The sequence below is a fragment of the Chenopodium quinoa genome, unplaced genomic scaffold (assembly GCF_001683475.1).
Source record: "Chenopodium quinoa cultivar QQ74 unplaced genomic scaffold, ASM168347v1, whole genome shotgun sequence".
Classification (NCBI taxonomy): Eukaryota; Viridiplantae; Streptophyta; class Magnoliopsida; order Caryophyllales; family Amaranthaceae; genus Chenopodium; species Chenopodium quinoa.
This window is the reverse complement of record NW_018743850.1, coordinates 1,126,670-1,143,000: the sequence shown is the minus strand read 5'-3', so window position 1 is coordinate 1,143,000 and position 16,331 is coordinate 1,126,670. Positions and strand designations below refer to the sequence as shown.

General features: G+C 32.7%; 2 protein-coding genes across 3 annotated transcripts; one reads left to right on the top strand and one right to left on the bottom strand.

Annotated features, from left to right (window-relative positions):
- The first annotated feature begins 473 nt into the window (after positions 1 to 473).
- LOC110685862 (ribosomal RNA small subunit methyltransferase, mitochondrial-like) lies at positions 474 to 3,837 on the top strand. Of its 2 annotated transcripts, XM_021862400.1 has the most exons (3): positions 474 to 733; positions 1,869 to 2,311; positions 2,421 to 3,837. In XM_021862400.1, the coding sequence occupies exons 2-3, from the start codon at positions 1,895 to 1,897 to the stop codon at positions 3,171 to 3,173; spliced, it is 1,170 nt and encodes a 389-aa protein (XP_021718092.1). In that variant the 5' UTR covers positions 474 to 733; positions 1,869 to 1,894; the 3' UTR covers positions 3,174 to 3,837. The 2 variants fall into 2 exon arrangements, with proteins under 2 accessions (XP_021718092.1, XP_021718093.1); XM_021862401.1 differs by lacking the exon at positions 474 to 733 and having other exon boundaries at positions 1,384 to 2,311.
- A 2,123-nt stretch (positions 3,838 to 5,960) lies between these two features.
- On the bottom strand, positions 5,961 to 15,068 carry LOC110685861 (3-epi-6-deoxocathasterone 23-monooxygenase-like). Its single transcript, XM_021862399.1, has 9 exons — positions 14,272 to 15,068; positions 9,957 to 10,281; positions 9,703 to 9,852; positions 8,627 to 8,914; positions 7,590 to 7,679; positions 7,409 to 7,487; positions 7,108 to 7,214; positions 6,724 to 6,851; positions 5,961 to 6,434 (listed from the first exon to the last, which is right to left on the bottom strand). Exons 1-9 carry the CDS (start codon positions 14,508 to 14,510, stop codon positions 6,332 to 6,334), a joined length of 1,509 nt encoding a protein of 502 aa, XP_021718091.1. The 5' UTR covers positions 14,511 to 15,068; the 3' UTR covers positions 5,961 to 6,331.
- Between the last annotated feature and the right edge of the window lie 1,263 nt (positions 15,069 to 16,331).

Sequence of the window (16,331 nt, the reverse complement as noted above, 5' to 3'; positions counted from 1 at the left end):
TAGAGTTGTTTCGTGGTATCCTCACATGATGCAACAATAGAGTCTTTATTTACTCATTGAGGAAAAGAGAGTAGTCATATAAAGTATTATCAACTTTCTTTATAAACAAATTATAATGTACCTGAAAATGACTAATAATGTAGTTGGTGATTAGAATAAATTAACCCATTTACATACTCCTATATTTGTATCGGTTGGTATATACTAAGATAAAGGATAAATTGTTTAGGAATCCGTTGAAGGATCCATCGATCAATTGGTGTACACCATAATTACAAGAACTTCAAATTTTCAAGAACCTTTTTTTTAATATTCCGTAGTATTCAAAGATGAAGTATGTGATCTATACTTAATTATTCGACTTCAATCCGACTGGCAATTAACATATTTATTAGAATTAAAATTAGCCAAACGTCAAATTAAATCATTTTTTTTAATAATGAGGGAAAATGGTATCAGTTCGATTAATAAGAGACAACTTGTCAATAAGTAAATAAGAAGCAATCTCTATGAAAATTTTCCCAAGTTAATTCGATTTCGAAAGAAACCCCTACTAAGGTATTAAGGTGACGAGACAATGAGATAGAATAAAAAAAAAATTACACAAAGACAAGACACCCTCCAATTGAGTGATTGACATTTTGAAAACTGATTCATCACAAAACTTCCAAGCCCAGAAGTCCAAGAAACTTAGACAGCTGCCCTGAGTAGTGTGAGCTTATATGCGAGTAAAGTACATTTCTATTCTCTCTATTTATTGCTACTTATTATTGCTTGTTGCTTACCCGTAATGCATACTACCATTTTTAAATCGTCAATAACAAGGCAACAACACAATTATACATTAACCTAAGATTGATGATGTTAAAGGGGTGTAACGTGTAAGTTACTTTGTCATTCTATTCGTTTTTGCACACAACGTCTTCGATCAATTGTTTAGCTCAGAAAACTACGTTTTATCATTGCAGCGGTTATGATGATTACTCTATCTAGTGATAATTTTATTCATGCACACAACCTGTTTGATGAAATGTTTAGCTGAGTTTATCATCTTCTTGTTTTATTACCCTTATTTGAGTATATTCCCAGATGTTCGTAAACTATGTTGCAACCATCAAGTTTCCCGAATTCATTATATTCTTATAGCAACATTCACTTCTTACCATTCCAATAATTACGCGACACTACTTTTGTAACTAATATTTAAGATCCTTCACTATCAATGTAAGTTGAAGGAAGCAATATTAACAAATTTCTGGGTATGATTACTTAAATGGGTCTGATTTTGGTAATTTATTTAGGCTATGATTCAAATGGATATTTATTTAGGCTATGATTCAAATGGAATGTCCTCGTATTTCACGTTTGTGCAAAAGGTGTTAGATATGCAGTCTAAATCCTACAAGTTTGATACTATTTGATAATGCAGTAGTATGTATGTTTGAAACATCACTATTTATACTGCATTCATTTCTGTTAGGAATCACGGTTCATTTGTACTATTCTATGGTGACTGCAATTAGGTAGGCATGATGTCTATAGTTTAAGATTGCGGTCACCTACACCGTTTCCCAGACGACAATTCCATCGTGCTAATGTATTACGAGGGAGCTTGATATTGATATATGTGTATATTCCTAATAGATAATTCTTGTGAATCTGAAACCTAGTCGAATTGCACAATGATTATGATTATGGTTATGACTACTGGATGTATTGCTTTGAAAGCAAATTTATGAGAAATATGCCTTTACATGACATTAGTTTTTATATGATGCATAAGTGTTGGAGTTTGTATGTTTGGGTTATCTGACTTGTAGAAAGCCTTCCTATTCATGCAGTTTGCTAATGCCTGATAATATAATCAGTTGCAGAAGTAATTAGGTAAAGCACAATGCTTCAGCAACATAAGTTCCCCTGGTTTATCCGCAATATCTTTGTTCTGCACTGCCAACAGTTGCTTCATGAACTTGATTGCAAGCTTTATCATAATCATATCTCAAAAGGTGGCAGTATTGATGATACCAGTGATAAGTTACGAACTGTTAAAGAAAATGCTGAATGCCATTTCCAACTATATAAAAGCAAGGGTCAACATCTTCTGACTAGTGGATGGGTTCTTGACTCCATTGTGAAAAGCTCTAACATCAAAGCCACTGACACAGTTTTAGAAATTGGTCCTGGTACTGGGAATCTGACCCTGAGGCTTCTGCAAGCTGCCAGTAAGGTTGTGGCTATTGAGATTGACAAAAGGATGGCTGAAGCACTTCAAAAGAGAGTTGCTGAATGTGGGCTTGAAGATCGTTTAACTGTATGACAGAAAAATGTCTAATTATTTTTTATTTTTGTGGAATATCCTTAAGTCCTTATCAAGCTAGCAATTTTTTTTACACATTAGCTCACATAGATCGGTTTTGCAGCTAATATGTGAAGATGCAATGAAGACAGAGTTTCCTCATTTTGATCTGGTTGTGGCAAATATTCCTTACGGAATTTCTTCACCTCTGATTGCTAAGTTGCTGTTTGGAACTCGCCCCTTTAGGAGTGCCACACTTCTGCTTCAGAAAGAGTTTGCATGTCGCTTATTAGCTAATCCAGGGGATTCAGAGTTCAATCGGTTAGCAGTAAACGTGAAACTGGTCGCAGAAGTGGAACATGTTATGAACGTAAGCAAAAGGGACTTTTTTCCTGTTCCTAAAGTTGACTCGTCCGTTGTTATAATCAGACCAAAGGTGGACATCCCTCAAATTGATTTAAATGAATGGTGTGCATTTACAAGGACTTGCTTTAGTAAGAAAAACAAGACATTAGGTGCTACATTTAAGCAAAAGAAGAAGCTAAACGAGCTGATGAGAATATCTTGCTTTATAAGCGTGAACAAAGAAACTCCAATGCTTCACCCTTCTTCTGAAAGCAGTGATAAATATGAAGATGCAGAATCTGTTGAAGTGCTAAGTGATTCTACTCCATCTTTAGAAACGAGAGTCTCATTATTCAAAGAAAAGGTAATCAAAATTCTCAGAACTAGTGGGTTTGAAGACAAGAGACCTTTAAAGATATCTATAGAGGAACTATTGCATTTGCTGTCATTGTTTAATGAAAACAAGATCTATTTTCATGGCAATGAAAAAGATGTAAGCAATACAGCTCTGGACACTTTCTTTGAATCATAGACTCAGTTTTCCAAGGCAAAATATTGTGTAATTTTTGTATGTCCAATTATTGTCCACTGCTGGCCTTAAGTTGTATGCTAGTAGACTCCGGGACAACATTGTATTCATTCGTGGGATACACCGTGTCTGAAGGCTTTGTATAAAGGTAGCTCATGGAAATATGAGAAATATCTTTCCAAAAAAATTTCACAACTCACTCACTCCAGTATATGGTTTTACGAGCAAAAGATGAGAATATGGTGTTGGCTCTAATTATGATTCATGAGATCATTCAATTTCCTCAACACGAGGAAATGGTGCTGGCTGCCTGGCTCTAATGGAGACCGTGGTGCGACTTGGAAAGACTATGCACGCAGCTGCCATAACCCAATGGCCGGCTGCCAAATGATGCAGCTTTTGTGCATGTATCTGGGACAGTGGGACTCAAATCATCGCTCTTCGTCTATATTTGTTCATGGGTAGGTTTACAAAAGCTGAAGGCTCATGCAAGTTTTGTAAGATGAGCAAGTGTTAGTGTGTTAGATTTGTAAGATGAATCGTATTGTTACCACTTCATGGCATACCAATACGTGTTCATTATCATTAACTTAAATTATAGTTTGTTCATTAAATGTATTAACAGTCCACAGACCACAGATCATCAAATTGTAATTGCTTCAGAGCTGAGAATCAAAACAATTTCATTACAATAATATTACATGCTGAGATTTAGTAATCATAACAAAACACAAAGGACAATTTGTAAATGAATTTAAATGGATACTAGAATGTAATCATATCATCCTAATATCCATGGTAATGCAATTCTATCCCCCAAACAAACTATATAAGCGCACTTCTAACACGTGAAGGTAAAAAGATAGGCTGTGGCACTGGGTTTTGCTTTTGCTGCTGTTGGGCGGGCCTTTGCAGATTGGGCCTTTGCAGAGTGGCATCGTGGATCTTATTTTTTTTTTGGATGGAATTGAATGCTTTCAAATATAGGGGGTGGAGGGTAGAATTCCTATGTTCAATTTCATCTATTCTAATTTGTTTATTACTGTATTTTAATTTTTTTTAAAGTGAAATTTAGCTATATATATATATATTAATGCAAAGATGTAAAGCAGTTTTTTATTTTTTATTATTTTTTTTATTTTTAAAATTTTATCAAAAATTTTAATTATTACCGAGTATAAATTTACGGAGTATCATGAGTTAATTAACGATATACGTAATTATTAATAAGTCACCATATTCATACTACTATAACAACATTCTAGAATTTATTTCAAGTCTATTAACAAGCAATATATTATTTGTATCAATTGGTTGAGACCACATAAGATGTAGTGATCTTGAAATCTTAAACCATGTTAATATTTTATATATTTGGTTGCAAATGATAAGTATAGCGATCCTAAAATCCTAGATTATGTTATATATATTCATTGATGCTAAGGTAAAAAGGACCTTAGCTTTTTACTACACCTAGTAAAACTGACCCGTACCCGATTATATGACCTGAAATTTTCAACACAAGATCTTGTACTTGAAATCACTGTTTCTCCTCGATTCAAACTCGAAATCTATCTTAATGAGGCCTCGTTTGGTTGACACGGGAAATAAATTACCATAGGAAGTTGTATTTCATGGGAAATTATTTCCCAAATGAAATTCCTAGGAATTTCTTTAAGTTGTTTGGTTGTAAACTTGTAATAATGGAAAGTTGGAATTCCCATGAATTTTGAATGACCAAGGCGGGTCTAGGTCATTTACTTCCTACATTTTGTGGGAAGTAGAAATTCCTATGTTCCAACTTTCCTCATGTTTGCTTTTTTGTGTCAACCAAACAACTACCCAAATTATAAAATCTCATGAATTTTCACTTCCCCCATTTTATTTTATCAACCAAACAACCCCTGACTCTTACTTGAAAACAACCCGACCATAACAATCACGATTGTGATCTCTATTTTCACTAATAAGCCTACATAGTTGTCCACATCCATCTATAGGCTATAGCTATAGCTATAGCCCATATCTAATGTATTTCATAGGTGAGGGATGAATACTTTTATATCGTGGATTTGACAATTATGGTATATATATGGTGCCATGACTGCCAACCATTAAAGTTTTGACAATGACAAAACAAACAACTCCATAATTTTTTGAACCTTCCATTTTATTTCCTTTCCGTTATCAGCTTCTATCTACAATCGTTGGATCATATGATCCATAATAGTACGATCAAATGTACTGTGATTCCAAGCCCTTTTCAATGGGCCCTGAAAATCCACTAATTAAGAACACGTGTGGAAGCTTTTAACAAATTATATTCTTTTGGCAATCTGACGTTAAAAATTCTGCAGCAATTTTTTCTTCCTTAGGCTGAGAGTAACTTTGCTAGTGCGCTAGGAAGAAATTTCTGTCCTTGAGTACGTTTAAGGAGAATTGCCCAACACCAAAAATGCACTAACCTAACCAACTCATATATGCCACAAAGTTTTTCCCTTTAGACCACACTCCACTTCGACCATACATAGCTAATCAAATTATTTTATGCAATATATAGGAAGTACCTAAGAGTTTGCTCTATAAATCGTTGTACTCAATGTAAACTTTTGAATCCATATTTGACAAATCAAATTTCTCAAACCTTTTTTTTAAGAATGCATCTATGACCTCTAATCCTTGTAAATAAGCTTTATATACTTATATTTTGTATTCTGTAACTATTACCAAGCCGTAAATAATCCGAGTGCTTAAATCTCCAAAATCGATCATAGCATATAATATTTCAAATTTTCAATTGAAGATGCATATTCATATGCACGTGTAAAGATCAAAGGATCATTCTCAAATACATTATACAAAAAAGCTTGGAATTATATGAACTAATTTACAAGCATAGATAGGTTTGCTGTGTTGAATTTTGATAACGGATGATAATTCGAGAGAGTTCACACTTTACACTTCATAGAGTTTACACAATCCCCACATAAAGTTAAAAAAAAAAAAACAAAAAAACATTGTGGTTTGTAAAAGGGCCCAAAAATCAGGTTATCTATATTATCTTGCTGACTTCCTTTTGCCTAGCTAGCTAGCTTTGGTGGGCTCATGCATCTACTTGTAATCATTTACTCCATAAATAAATTAATCATCAAAGAGGACTCTTAACTTTCATCATCATATCCATGATTTGTAACTGAGATGGGAAGTTTTTGCTTCATCTTCACAGTTGGAAAGTATACTATTTCGTCTTTCTCTGCTACCCATCTGTCAGGTTTCGATTAAAATAGAACAGAGAAAGTATGAACATAACTATAGGAGTATATTAATATGTTACATGTTCTCATGTGTATTGTTATCATGTACTTCAATCCGTTTCAAAATACAAGTAATATATCCATTTGCACGTCCTAGTTTGGAGATTAAGTGGTTGATTATATGCAAACAAAACAAATTGAAAATCGATATAGTGAAGAAGTGTTAAACAAAATGTGTATATGTACGTGTTGATCGAATTGAAGTTGCGAAAGTTGTTGTCTAAAAGAAGAAGAAGTACCTATAAGTAATAACAAGATGATGAAGAAATATAGAGATTTCTAGCCTTGAAAATTCAAGACCAGGGCATAATCTCTGACCACCACCAAACGGAGAAAATGTATTGCTACTTGCAACAATTCCTTTCTTCTGTAAAAAAGAATAAAAAAAGAGGCCGCCCAAAAAGTTAGAAAGTTCAGATCAAATTATCAATTAAGATTATAATACAATGATGATGAATTGATGGTGATAATGATAGTAATGGGTTGGTAAGTAATACTGTAATCATTATGAGTGGGAAGCAATGATTGATGATAATGACCATGCATGATGTTTGTGCTATAATTATGGATTATGGAGTATTTATTATGTTTTTTGTCAAATAACATAACATGCACTTTCTAACCTCCCATCTCCACGGATCAAAATCATATGGATTCTCATAATTTTGTTCATCCATATGAATTGATGTTAAGGATGCTAGTACACACCATCCTTTTGGTATCAAATAACCTGCAAATTTAGATATCATACTCATTACTTATTCTTTTATCAATACATTGAAATAAGGTACGACTTTCAAAGTAATTTTTATAAGCTTAAAATTAACACTATTCACATATCTAGGAGATTGAAAAAAGTAATAATACTATGATGAATACAAAGCTAAATAATTTGATAGAAAATATTGTCCATGGAAATCTCACCTTTAATTTCTACATCTTCAGTGGCTTGTCTCCAAATTGCATTTATGATATTTGCCATTCTTAGAGTTTCACTAATTACCTAATAGGAGAGCATAAACATAGTTAGAGTTATCAAGTATAAAACCAAGTTTGTTGTTTGAAAATTTACGTACACAATCAAATTAATTTAAAAATAACTCACATTTTGGGTGAACGTCAAAGACATGTAGTCAGTCCATGCATAGGAGTTCCCTGAATTAGCCTTCTGCCCCTTCAATTCCATGTTCTCATCCTACTTCCCCACAAAAAAAAAAAAAAAAAAAAAAAAAAAAATTATAATTACAGGCAATGTCTCATTAATTTAATCAATAATATTAAATTGTGTAAATTTCCTTTGAAACTTTCATTGACAAACGGCGTGTTATTTAAAAAAAAATGATGATAACTTACGTATATAATACATATTCTAACTTTATGAGAAGAATAATCGGGGTAATTATAACCAACATGATTTATCGTTTCCTCTACCCGAATATTATAAGTAGCTTATACTTATCCAATTTATTTGGCCCTAAGTTGATCACAATTCCACGTTTCGGAAGACCCACAAAAGGGAAAGTAAATGGTTTAATTTGTTATCATAGGAAAGGAAGAATAAAGGGGTACTCCGTATATAAAGATTAAAGATATCCTTGTCTTGAACAAAAAGGCCAAATCAAATTAATTAAGTAATGAGAAGTCAAAGTTTGGTATGTAGCTAGCTTAGGTAGCTTCTTTGTGGCTTTATATTAGACGTGGACGGTAGGGGTTCACTGCCCATGCAATATGAATATGCCCCCAAAATTTAAAACGTGATCACGACAGCTCATTGCACACCCATTTTAATTAATGCTTACCTCCATCAACTTGTGACCGACAATATGCACTAGATCTAGTATAAATTGCTCGTACGTGTAACGGGTATATTGTATACAATAATTCTATCAAATATTTGAATTACTCGATCTAATGTGAACAAAAAAATTCCAATAATGATAGAGGTTATAGAATTAAGTAAATTAGTACAGTATTAAGCTAGAAAATAAAAGGCAGTTGGCAAAAACTTACACTCCAACACCACATGTTAAGTCACCGAAATTAGGGTTGTCCAACATGCATGCAAAAGTACAAGACAAGCATAATACGAATATGAATAAACCTACAAGTAACTGCATAATAATGATTTCATGACACACTTACCACAAGTTGTTTCAAAGCAACGGGGTTGTCACTGAGGTATTTGACGGCTAGGGTCATCACCATTGGCACCGAGTCCTCTCCGGGGACCATCATTTCGATTATGTTTCCGGCGATAAAATCCAATGGTTGACATTTATCGGCTTCACTTCGGTCATTGATGTCACGTAACAATACGTCAATAGCGTCACTCCCATAGATGGTTGCACTTAAGTTGTCGGTGTCATGAGTTTTATTGCTTAACCTCTCTATAATTATCTTTCTTATCATTCTTTGCAACCTCTCTTTGGCCTGCATGCATCAACATCAAATCTTTTAGCAAAAATAATCAGAAGAGTATACTTTTCAAATTACAATGGTATAATGACTATAATCATGCATATCCATCCCTTAAAAAAGTTGACACCTTAAATTGTAGTTGCTCATGATCGAAAGTGAAAACTATGGGTGGGTCACATATGTGTGAGGACATAAGCATAATTAGAAAGTTATGGGGGCCTAAATTTAGAAAATAATTTAAGTACTCACATATAAACCTACTAAAAAGATACCAACTTCTTTTTACTTTGTAAGGGACAAAGAGGATATAGTTGCTTGAGTATTGAGAGAATGAAGACAATACTATTCTTGTTTTAGCGTGTATCCTTATCTTTTTTCTGCCTTCATTACACACAAAGTATGTCTTAGAATGTTGTACTCGATCTACAGAGGATATGCCTAAAATGTTAATGGCTAAGGCCACATTGGTAATTACATGAGGGAACTAGTAGACAGATACCAACCAACCCTAGTTGGTCCAAAACCTATTATTGTTATTAAATGATACTCTTAATGTAATTTACTAAACAGCATATTGGTTGATGGAATCTTATTCATTAAGCAAGTAAGTTAGTGTGGACTACTGCGGAGTACCACAATGTATTAATTGCATAACCCATAGTTTGCGGATCTTGATGATAAAAATAATTGGGGATGATGCCAACTTTATTTTAACTCCTAAGTCATCATGCATGCATATATGCACTATTAATTTGTTACTTGGTATTTAAAAAAATAAATAATAAAAAAAAAAGGTCTACCTTTAAAGATTTGTAAAGTTGTGTGCCAGGGAGCTTGATTGGCAAACAAATCAAGCCTTTGATGAACTCTTTATACTCTTTCTTGAACAATTCCATTTCTTCACCAGGACCCAGGCTCATTAGTACTTTCACCAATATCTCAAACGTAAGCTGAAATATGGCCCATACAACGTACATACAATTATTCACTTCAAAGTTTTACTGAATGATTTACTTGCAAAATATAAATAATTTCTTTTTTCATAATAATGCACCTGATTAGTTTGATCTTGGATGTAAACTAGGCTACTATGTTTCCATTTCTCCAGGGACATCTTAACAGAATTCTCAATGTCTCTTGTAATTTGGACTTTCAATTCCGGGGACTTCAAAAATCTTCCGATCGACGCGTGTACTCTCTTATGGAGGGCTCCATTCATTCTCAATATAGAGGATTCACCAAATAGTTCAGTTATGGATTTTGGATAAGATGGAATGAATATGTTCCCATGGTTTTGTAACACCACTTTGTTTATTTCTGGATCAGTCGACACTATTACCGGTTTCCCTAATAGATGTGTTCTGAAAACCTTTCCGTACCTATATAATAAGAGCGAAAAAAAAAAAAATATATATATATATATGATCGCTATGACAAGATCATCTAAAAAAGAATGTCTCTCCCTAGATTATTATCATTGCATTAGGGTGAGAGCACATATTTACAGGTGATCAATGTGCATGAAAAGTATCATACGTGATACAATATACTATTACAAAAATGCATGTGATATGAGACAGTACATGCATGATGCAACAAGCAAGCAAAAGGTAGATTACATGAATTACAAGTACATGAGAAGCATAGTAAAACAAAGAATGAAAGTGTGAAACATGCAATGGCCCTATGACACAGAGGAAGGGAGTCATTATTTTTTACATTGGGAAACTCAAAGTCTATTAATGTGAGTAGCAAAGGATTTATAGATTTGTGTGTTTGTGTTTACAGCCAGCGGAACCAATTTTGTTCAGATTCACATAGGAGGCTCCAGGTTTTTGAGTCAATTTACTGTAGTCAACAGTCTTTTCCATTCAAAATACTCCTATTTATTAGCCTCCTTTTCCCATCCTATTCAAAGGTACTATACCTGGTAAAACTGTTATGCTTTGAGCAACTTGAACTCCAATTGTACCCAAGACTAGATAATTTATTTTCGAGTCAGTAGATTAAGCCAACCCAGCCGATTATTGACATGTAATATAATACTCTGTACTCCGTAAGTTTTATTTTTAATATACTCGAACGCGGCCTAATTACGACAAATTGAATAACTCGTCACATGAATTGAATTTTGTGAATAAACATCCATTCTAATAAAAATTTATAATTCTCACATTGTAATTAGTGTGCTATATATCTTTTTTTTCCTGTATTGTTTTGTTATGTAGTGTTTTGTTTTGTTACGTGCTTTGCGTGAAATTATTCAAACTACTGACTAGTCAATCAACTACCATATGCTAATATACTATGCAAGTAATATTCCCACTAAATATATACGAGCACTAATGTTATGAATAAAAATAAAACTGCTACATTGATTAAAGAAAAGAGACAAAAAGGTTTCTTCCAGATTGACTACTGTTGCCCAGGGGGAAACTTCTGCAGAACAGACCCTTATGTCTCTCTTTTTCAACATACATACATAAATATAATTCATTTCATAAACAGGAAAAACAATGTTATCTTTATACACTTGTTCTTCATTTGTGTTACTTTCCACTTCTTCCTATGTTTTCAGTTGTTGTTTATTAACCCAAACATTATCAAGTTCTGTAGAGGTAGACCAACATTATAAAGTTCTTTAGAGGTTGACCGGAAAATTCCAAATTTATGCATATAATTAGAGGCCCAACACGTCACGAGGCCTCCTAATGGGCACAAGGACGACACCGGCCGGTGGACCGGCATCAACTTGGCCTAAATATAGCGTGTGGACCGTGTTAATTAACTGACAGACCCACTAAGAGAGATAGCCCTTGACCGCTATACACAATCCATTGTCATCTTTAGTCTTTATAAAACCAAATTATATTTTTTAATTATATGCAAATTGCAATAATCCTATATAGAATCTAACAGTGTGTTGACAAATGGTACACTGTTGATGCATTGATTGTATGGTACAATCAAGTTACACACTAATTAGCTCCATTGATTAATTTACAGTAAAATCACAAACTTAGCTTGCTGTTGATTGCTTGCATGCTCTTATTGCATGCTACCTTGTAGACAACTTGAATATTAAGTCATTCCTATTTCCTAAGTGATGAAAAAGGAAGAGATATGGTTAAAAATTCTTATACTCCATATGAGGTTATCTCTCAATAATAGCTATACAACGATGGCTCAGGGTGATTCAATTCATTATTTTTGAATTCCTGTGTTAGACTTACTTTTTAGATTATTTTTTCTCCAGTCCTATTAAGTTCAATTATTGTTAAACTTCATTATTAAGTTGTAAAAGAACAGTCACAATAAATTTATTAAAAGCGACAAAGTATCCACTTAAAGGTTTCTCTTGACGTAACATACCAACTTTAGGGTCTACTACCCAACTAATCTAGCTAAGTCTAGATTAATAGAGTTTAGGAGGATGCTAAAGAATTTTTTATAATGGAAGAAAATTTTAGTAATATAATTAATACTATGTAATAATGATATAAATATTGTAAGACAATGTCACCTAATCTTTTTACTCTATTCTATTTTATACAGTATGTAATCGTAACATTGATTGATTTTAAAATAGAGAATTGAAGAAAATAAAAATTGGATTGACCGACTTCTATATTGATGAGCAACCTGAAAAGGGCAATTACCTATTGTAGTGATACAACCCACTAATGATGATGGATGACAATACTATTGGAAAAAGATGATAGATGATGATGATCTTCACGGCTCTTATGGAGCAAGAAAATATCATGCATGCCTTTCATTTTCATAAATAGGTCATCGATCACACCACTTTTTATCGGTAGATTTTTCATAAGCAATTAAGTAGGTGTGTTAGTTGATGTTGGTGTTAAAGAATCATGATTATTAAAGGTGTTGTTTGTGGTTCTTAAAGAGTTGCTACAACTCTTGATCTCTTCTTCTGTGCGTTTAACATGTGTACCTACTCTTAATCATAAGCCGTTGTTGTTGTTATTATTATCATTATTAAACAATTAATCAATCTCTCTAGGGTCTTAATTATTATAGGGAAAAGGCAACAAACCCACAAGCCAAAAGAGCATTAATCTCAATGGCAGCTTTTATCTACTATGAGTAATATACACCGATTAATATCATTATTTTAATTGTTATTGGGTTAATTTCAATGTATATTATCAATTTATTTAGCTTTTATTAATTTTACTAATATATAATTATATATATATGTGATCAAAGTAAGTTTATAAACGAATGCATCTATTGATAACGGGAAATTTTAATTACAGTGTATAAATTTGTGCAATATAAGAGGATACCTTTAACATGGATGGGGTGAGAATTTAGACCAAAGCAAAAAAAAAAAAAAAAAAAAAAAAAAAAATAAATAAATAAATAAATAAATAAATTGGTGGAATATGTTTCAAACCCCAACTAGGATATAATTCGTATATAGAAATTGGGATACGATGCTACCCTGAGTCGCCCATATGGTCATCTCAATCTCAATCTCAAAATAGGCGAATTTCCAAAACATAATAAAAATATAAAATCTACTCCATTTTTTTATTTTATGAAAAGTTGAAAACCTCATTTTCGTACGTAAAATTTTTAATAAACAATTTATGAAAAAAAAATTTGAAACACAAAAAAATTCATAGGTATTAATGGGAAATTTTGACTTTTAACATCAAATTAAACACACGAAATGAAAACCTTTTTTAATTCTTCAAATACACTTGGAGGTTGGAACATCGATCATTTTTTTTTTTTTTTTTTATTTCATTGGTACGGAGTAATTGTTTAATTGTAATTTAATGAACTAATTTATTGTCTCCTATTTAATTAAGTGTGTGATCATAAATTAATAATGAATTGATCTGACTCTTTCTCTGCTAATTATCGGTAGATTAGTACTGAGAAATTGACGGTAGACTGTGTTGACAAAATGAAAAGACCTTGATAATCTGTTTATGTTGGAATATAAGATCCACTATTCTATATCAGTACAATTCCACTCGGTAGTTGTTGTATTGTTGGCCATGTCAAAAACTACACCACCCCATTTTCTCAACAAATAAATCTTACAAGTGATCATACAAAAATTAGCAAACTTTGGATCAAACTAAGGCCTTTTCTTTCCCTAAGCTAGAAACGTACAATACTAATTAATTCGGAATGGATGAAGTACTAATTAAGTCTTAATGTATTTACTTAGTCGGGATGGATAAATTTGCTGTGAAATCTCAAATAATCGAACTGTTTTAACAGAGATGTTAAAGACGATGATGTTGTATACAAATACATGTATAAGCAATGAAAGCGAAAATGAAACAATTAAGTAGAGAGAAAAGGGGAGAGAGAGATAAACTTACAAGGATTTGCGTTTGAGCATGAAAGAAACAGGCTTGGAGGTGTAAGAAGAAGCGATGAATTCAAGAGTTTCGCCAATAAAAGGCCAACCTGAACATCCATTAGGAACCCTACTCCTGATATCTTCCATGTTTTTGTATTTCATCTTCTTTTCCTTTAATTTCGACCATCGCAGCAGCAGCAGCAGCAGCAGCAGCGGTGTGATGATCAGCCCCATAGCCGCCCACCATCCCCCCATCATTTCTCTCTCAATCCTCTTCAATTTCTGGGTTACAACTTACAAGTGCAATGACTTACTTTGTGTTATGATAACTTCCACTTGAGAGTAGTCTTTATTTGTATTCTTTCAATAATCTTTTGATTGTTCCCTTTCTTTACCTTTTTAGTACCTTATTTTTCTATTCGTTTTTTTTTTTTTTTTTTTTGATGGGGAATAATTTATATTTAGGTAATAAAGTGAATCCTTCACAGATTAATCCAAATCGTTGGGATCCCTAGAATCAGAGGTGATGTCTACTCCACTAACCTATCATTTCTTGCTCTTAAAACAAATCTACAAATACTAGTATTCCCAAATCCCAATCGATATTTGTGTTGTATACAAGTCAATTGTGAAATATCGACATTGTTATATACTAGTATATGAGTACTATATTATGGACTATGTGCTACCAACCACCCATTTCTTTATAAATGTAAGTTATTAAGATCATACAATATGTTATTTATTCTTTTTTAGTTGACACGTTTCAATTCTTTTTTTTCTAAGTTGCTTTCATTTAAAATATTTATGCATGCATTTTTATGCAAATAAGATCTAAGTACAAATTTTTATAATATATATATATATATATTGTATAAAAATATGTTAATGAAAATGGTGCAAATTAATTTGCAAATTAAAAGAACTTAAATAAACAAATGGGGCATTTTTTATTTTTTTTTCTTCCAACAATAATTCTTATATTAATTTAGAGATTTCATAAATTATACTCGTAAGATATACTACCTTCGTCCTGAATTAATTACACTAGTGTAACTTGTGTAGGATCTTATGGAAAATGATAGTGCCGGGGAGGGTCGGAGGGGAATTGCGGGGATGGGCCATTTTCTTGGTGCAGTGAATGAGCATGGATTATAAATATTTGTCTGGAAACTCCATGACCTTATCTATACAGAATTATTAAATTAAATCATTTATACAAGATCAAATCAGCTTATAAAAAAGCTAGGTTCCAATACCTAAGATATTTTTCTAATTCTAACATAACTCTGCCTAACCTAATATTACTCTTAAACGAAGTATATTGTACTTAGGTCCAGAAGTGTGTGATCGAGGACTGAATGGAAAGGGTCGGCAGGATTCGAAGATGGGTGGATTGGATACCAACCCATGCTGGCTCCAGTTGACCTATACAGTTGGCCCCACTGGGACACCAAGTAGCATCAATATGGGTCTGGTGGTCTAGTGTAGATAAGTATTTTAAAGGAATAATAATGTGTACATACTACGTCCCAAAGAAAATAAATGTTACATGCAAAGTGTTTTCTTATTATTAAAGTTACGACATGTCTTCAAAAAACCATTTTTTATAATTAGATTATTACCACTAATTTTCAACAGTCATTGAGCAGTAGAGACGTGAGAGATTATGAGAAGGATAACTAGTGATTAGTGAAAAAGGTGTTTCTACTAAAATCACGAGCTTAAAAAATTAGAGTAATGTGACAACTTCAACTCTACATTTATTAGCCTCTCTAGCATGCACAGCACACCTTAACAAAACTTGATTTTTGACTTGTTATTAACTTTAGGCTTCTAAAGAAATTCATATAACCTAGCTAAGTAGCTAAGAAAATGCAAAAAGAAGGAAATATAAACATTCAAATTGAAATACCAAATGGCTCTGACAATGCAGATAGAAGCTGTAAGGTTGAAAATCAGCATTCATTCCTGCAAATGAGAAGGAATACTCAGATCAGATACAAATCATACAATAAATACAGAATATGAAAAATTGGTAGTAAAAGGATGAATGTTACACAGATTGATAAAGAAAAA

Coding starts and splice junctions, on each gene's coding strand:
- LOC110685862 (XM_021862400.1), top strand. CDS start 1,895: ATGCTTCAGCAACATAAGTTCCCCTGGTTTATCCGCAATATCTTTGTT. Junction 2,312..2,420: donor GGCTTGAAGATCGTTTAACT/GTATGACAGAAA, acceptor TCGGTTTTGCAG/CTAATATGTGAAGATGCAAT.
- LOC110685861 (XM_021862399.1), bottom strand. CDS start 14,510: ATGATGGGGGGATGGTGGGCGGCTATGGGGCTGATCATCACACCGCTG. Junction 9,853..9,956: donor TCCAAGATCAAACTAATCAG/GTGCATTATTAT, acceptor GCCATATTTCAG/CTTACGTTTGAGATATTGGT. Junction 7,488..7,589: donor CTTTGACGTTCACCCAAAAT/GTGAGTTATTTT, acceptor CTCTCCTATTAG/GTAATTAGTGAAACTCTAAG.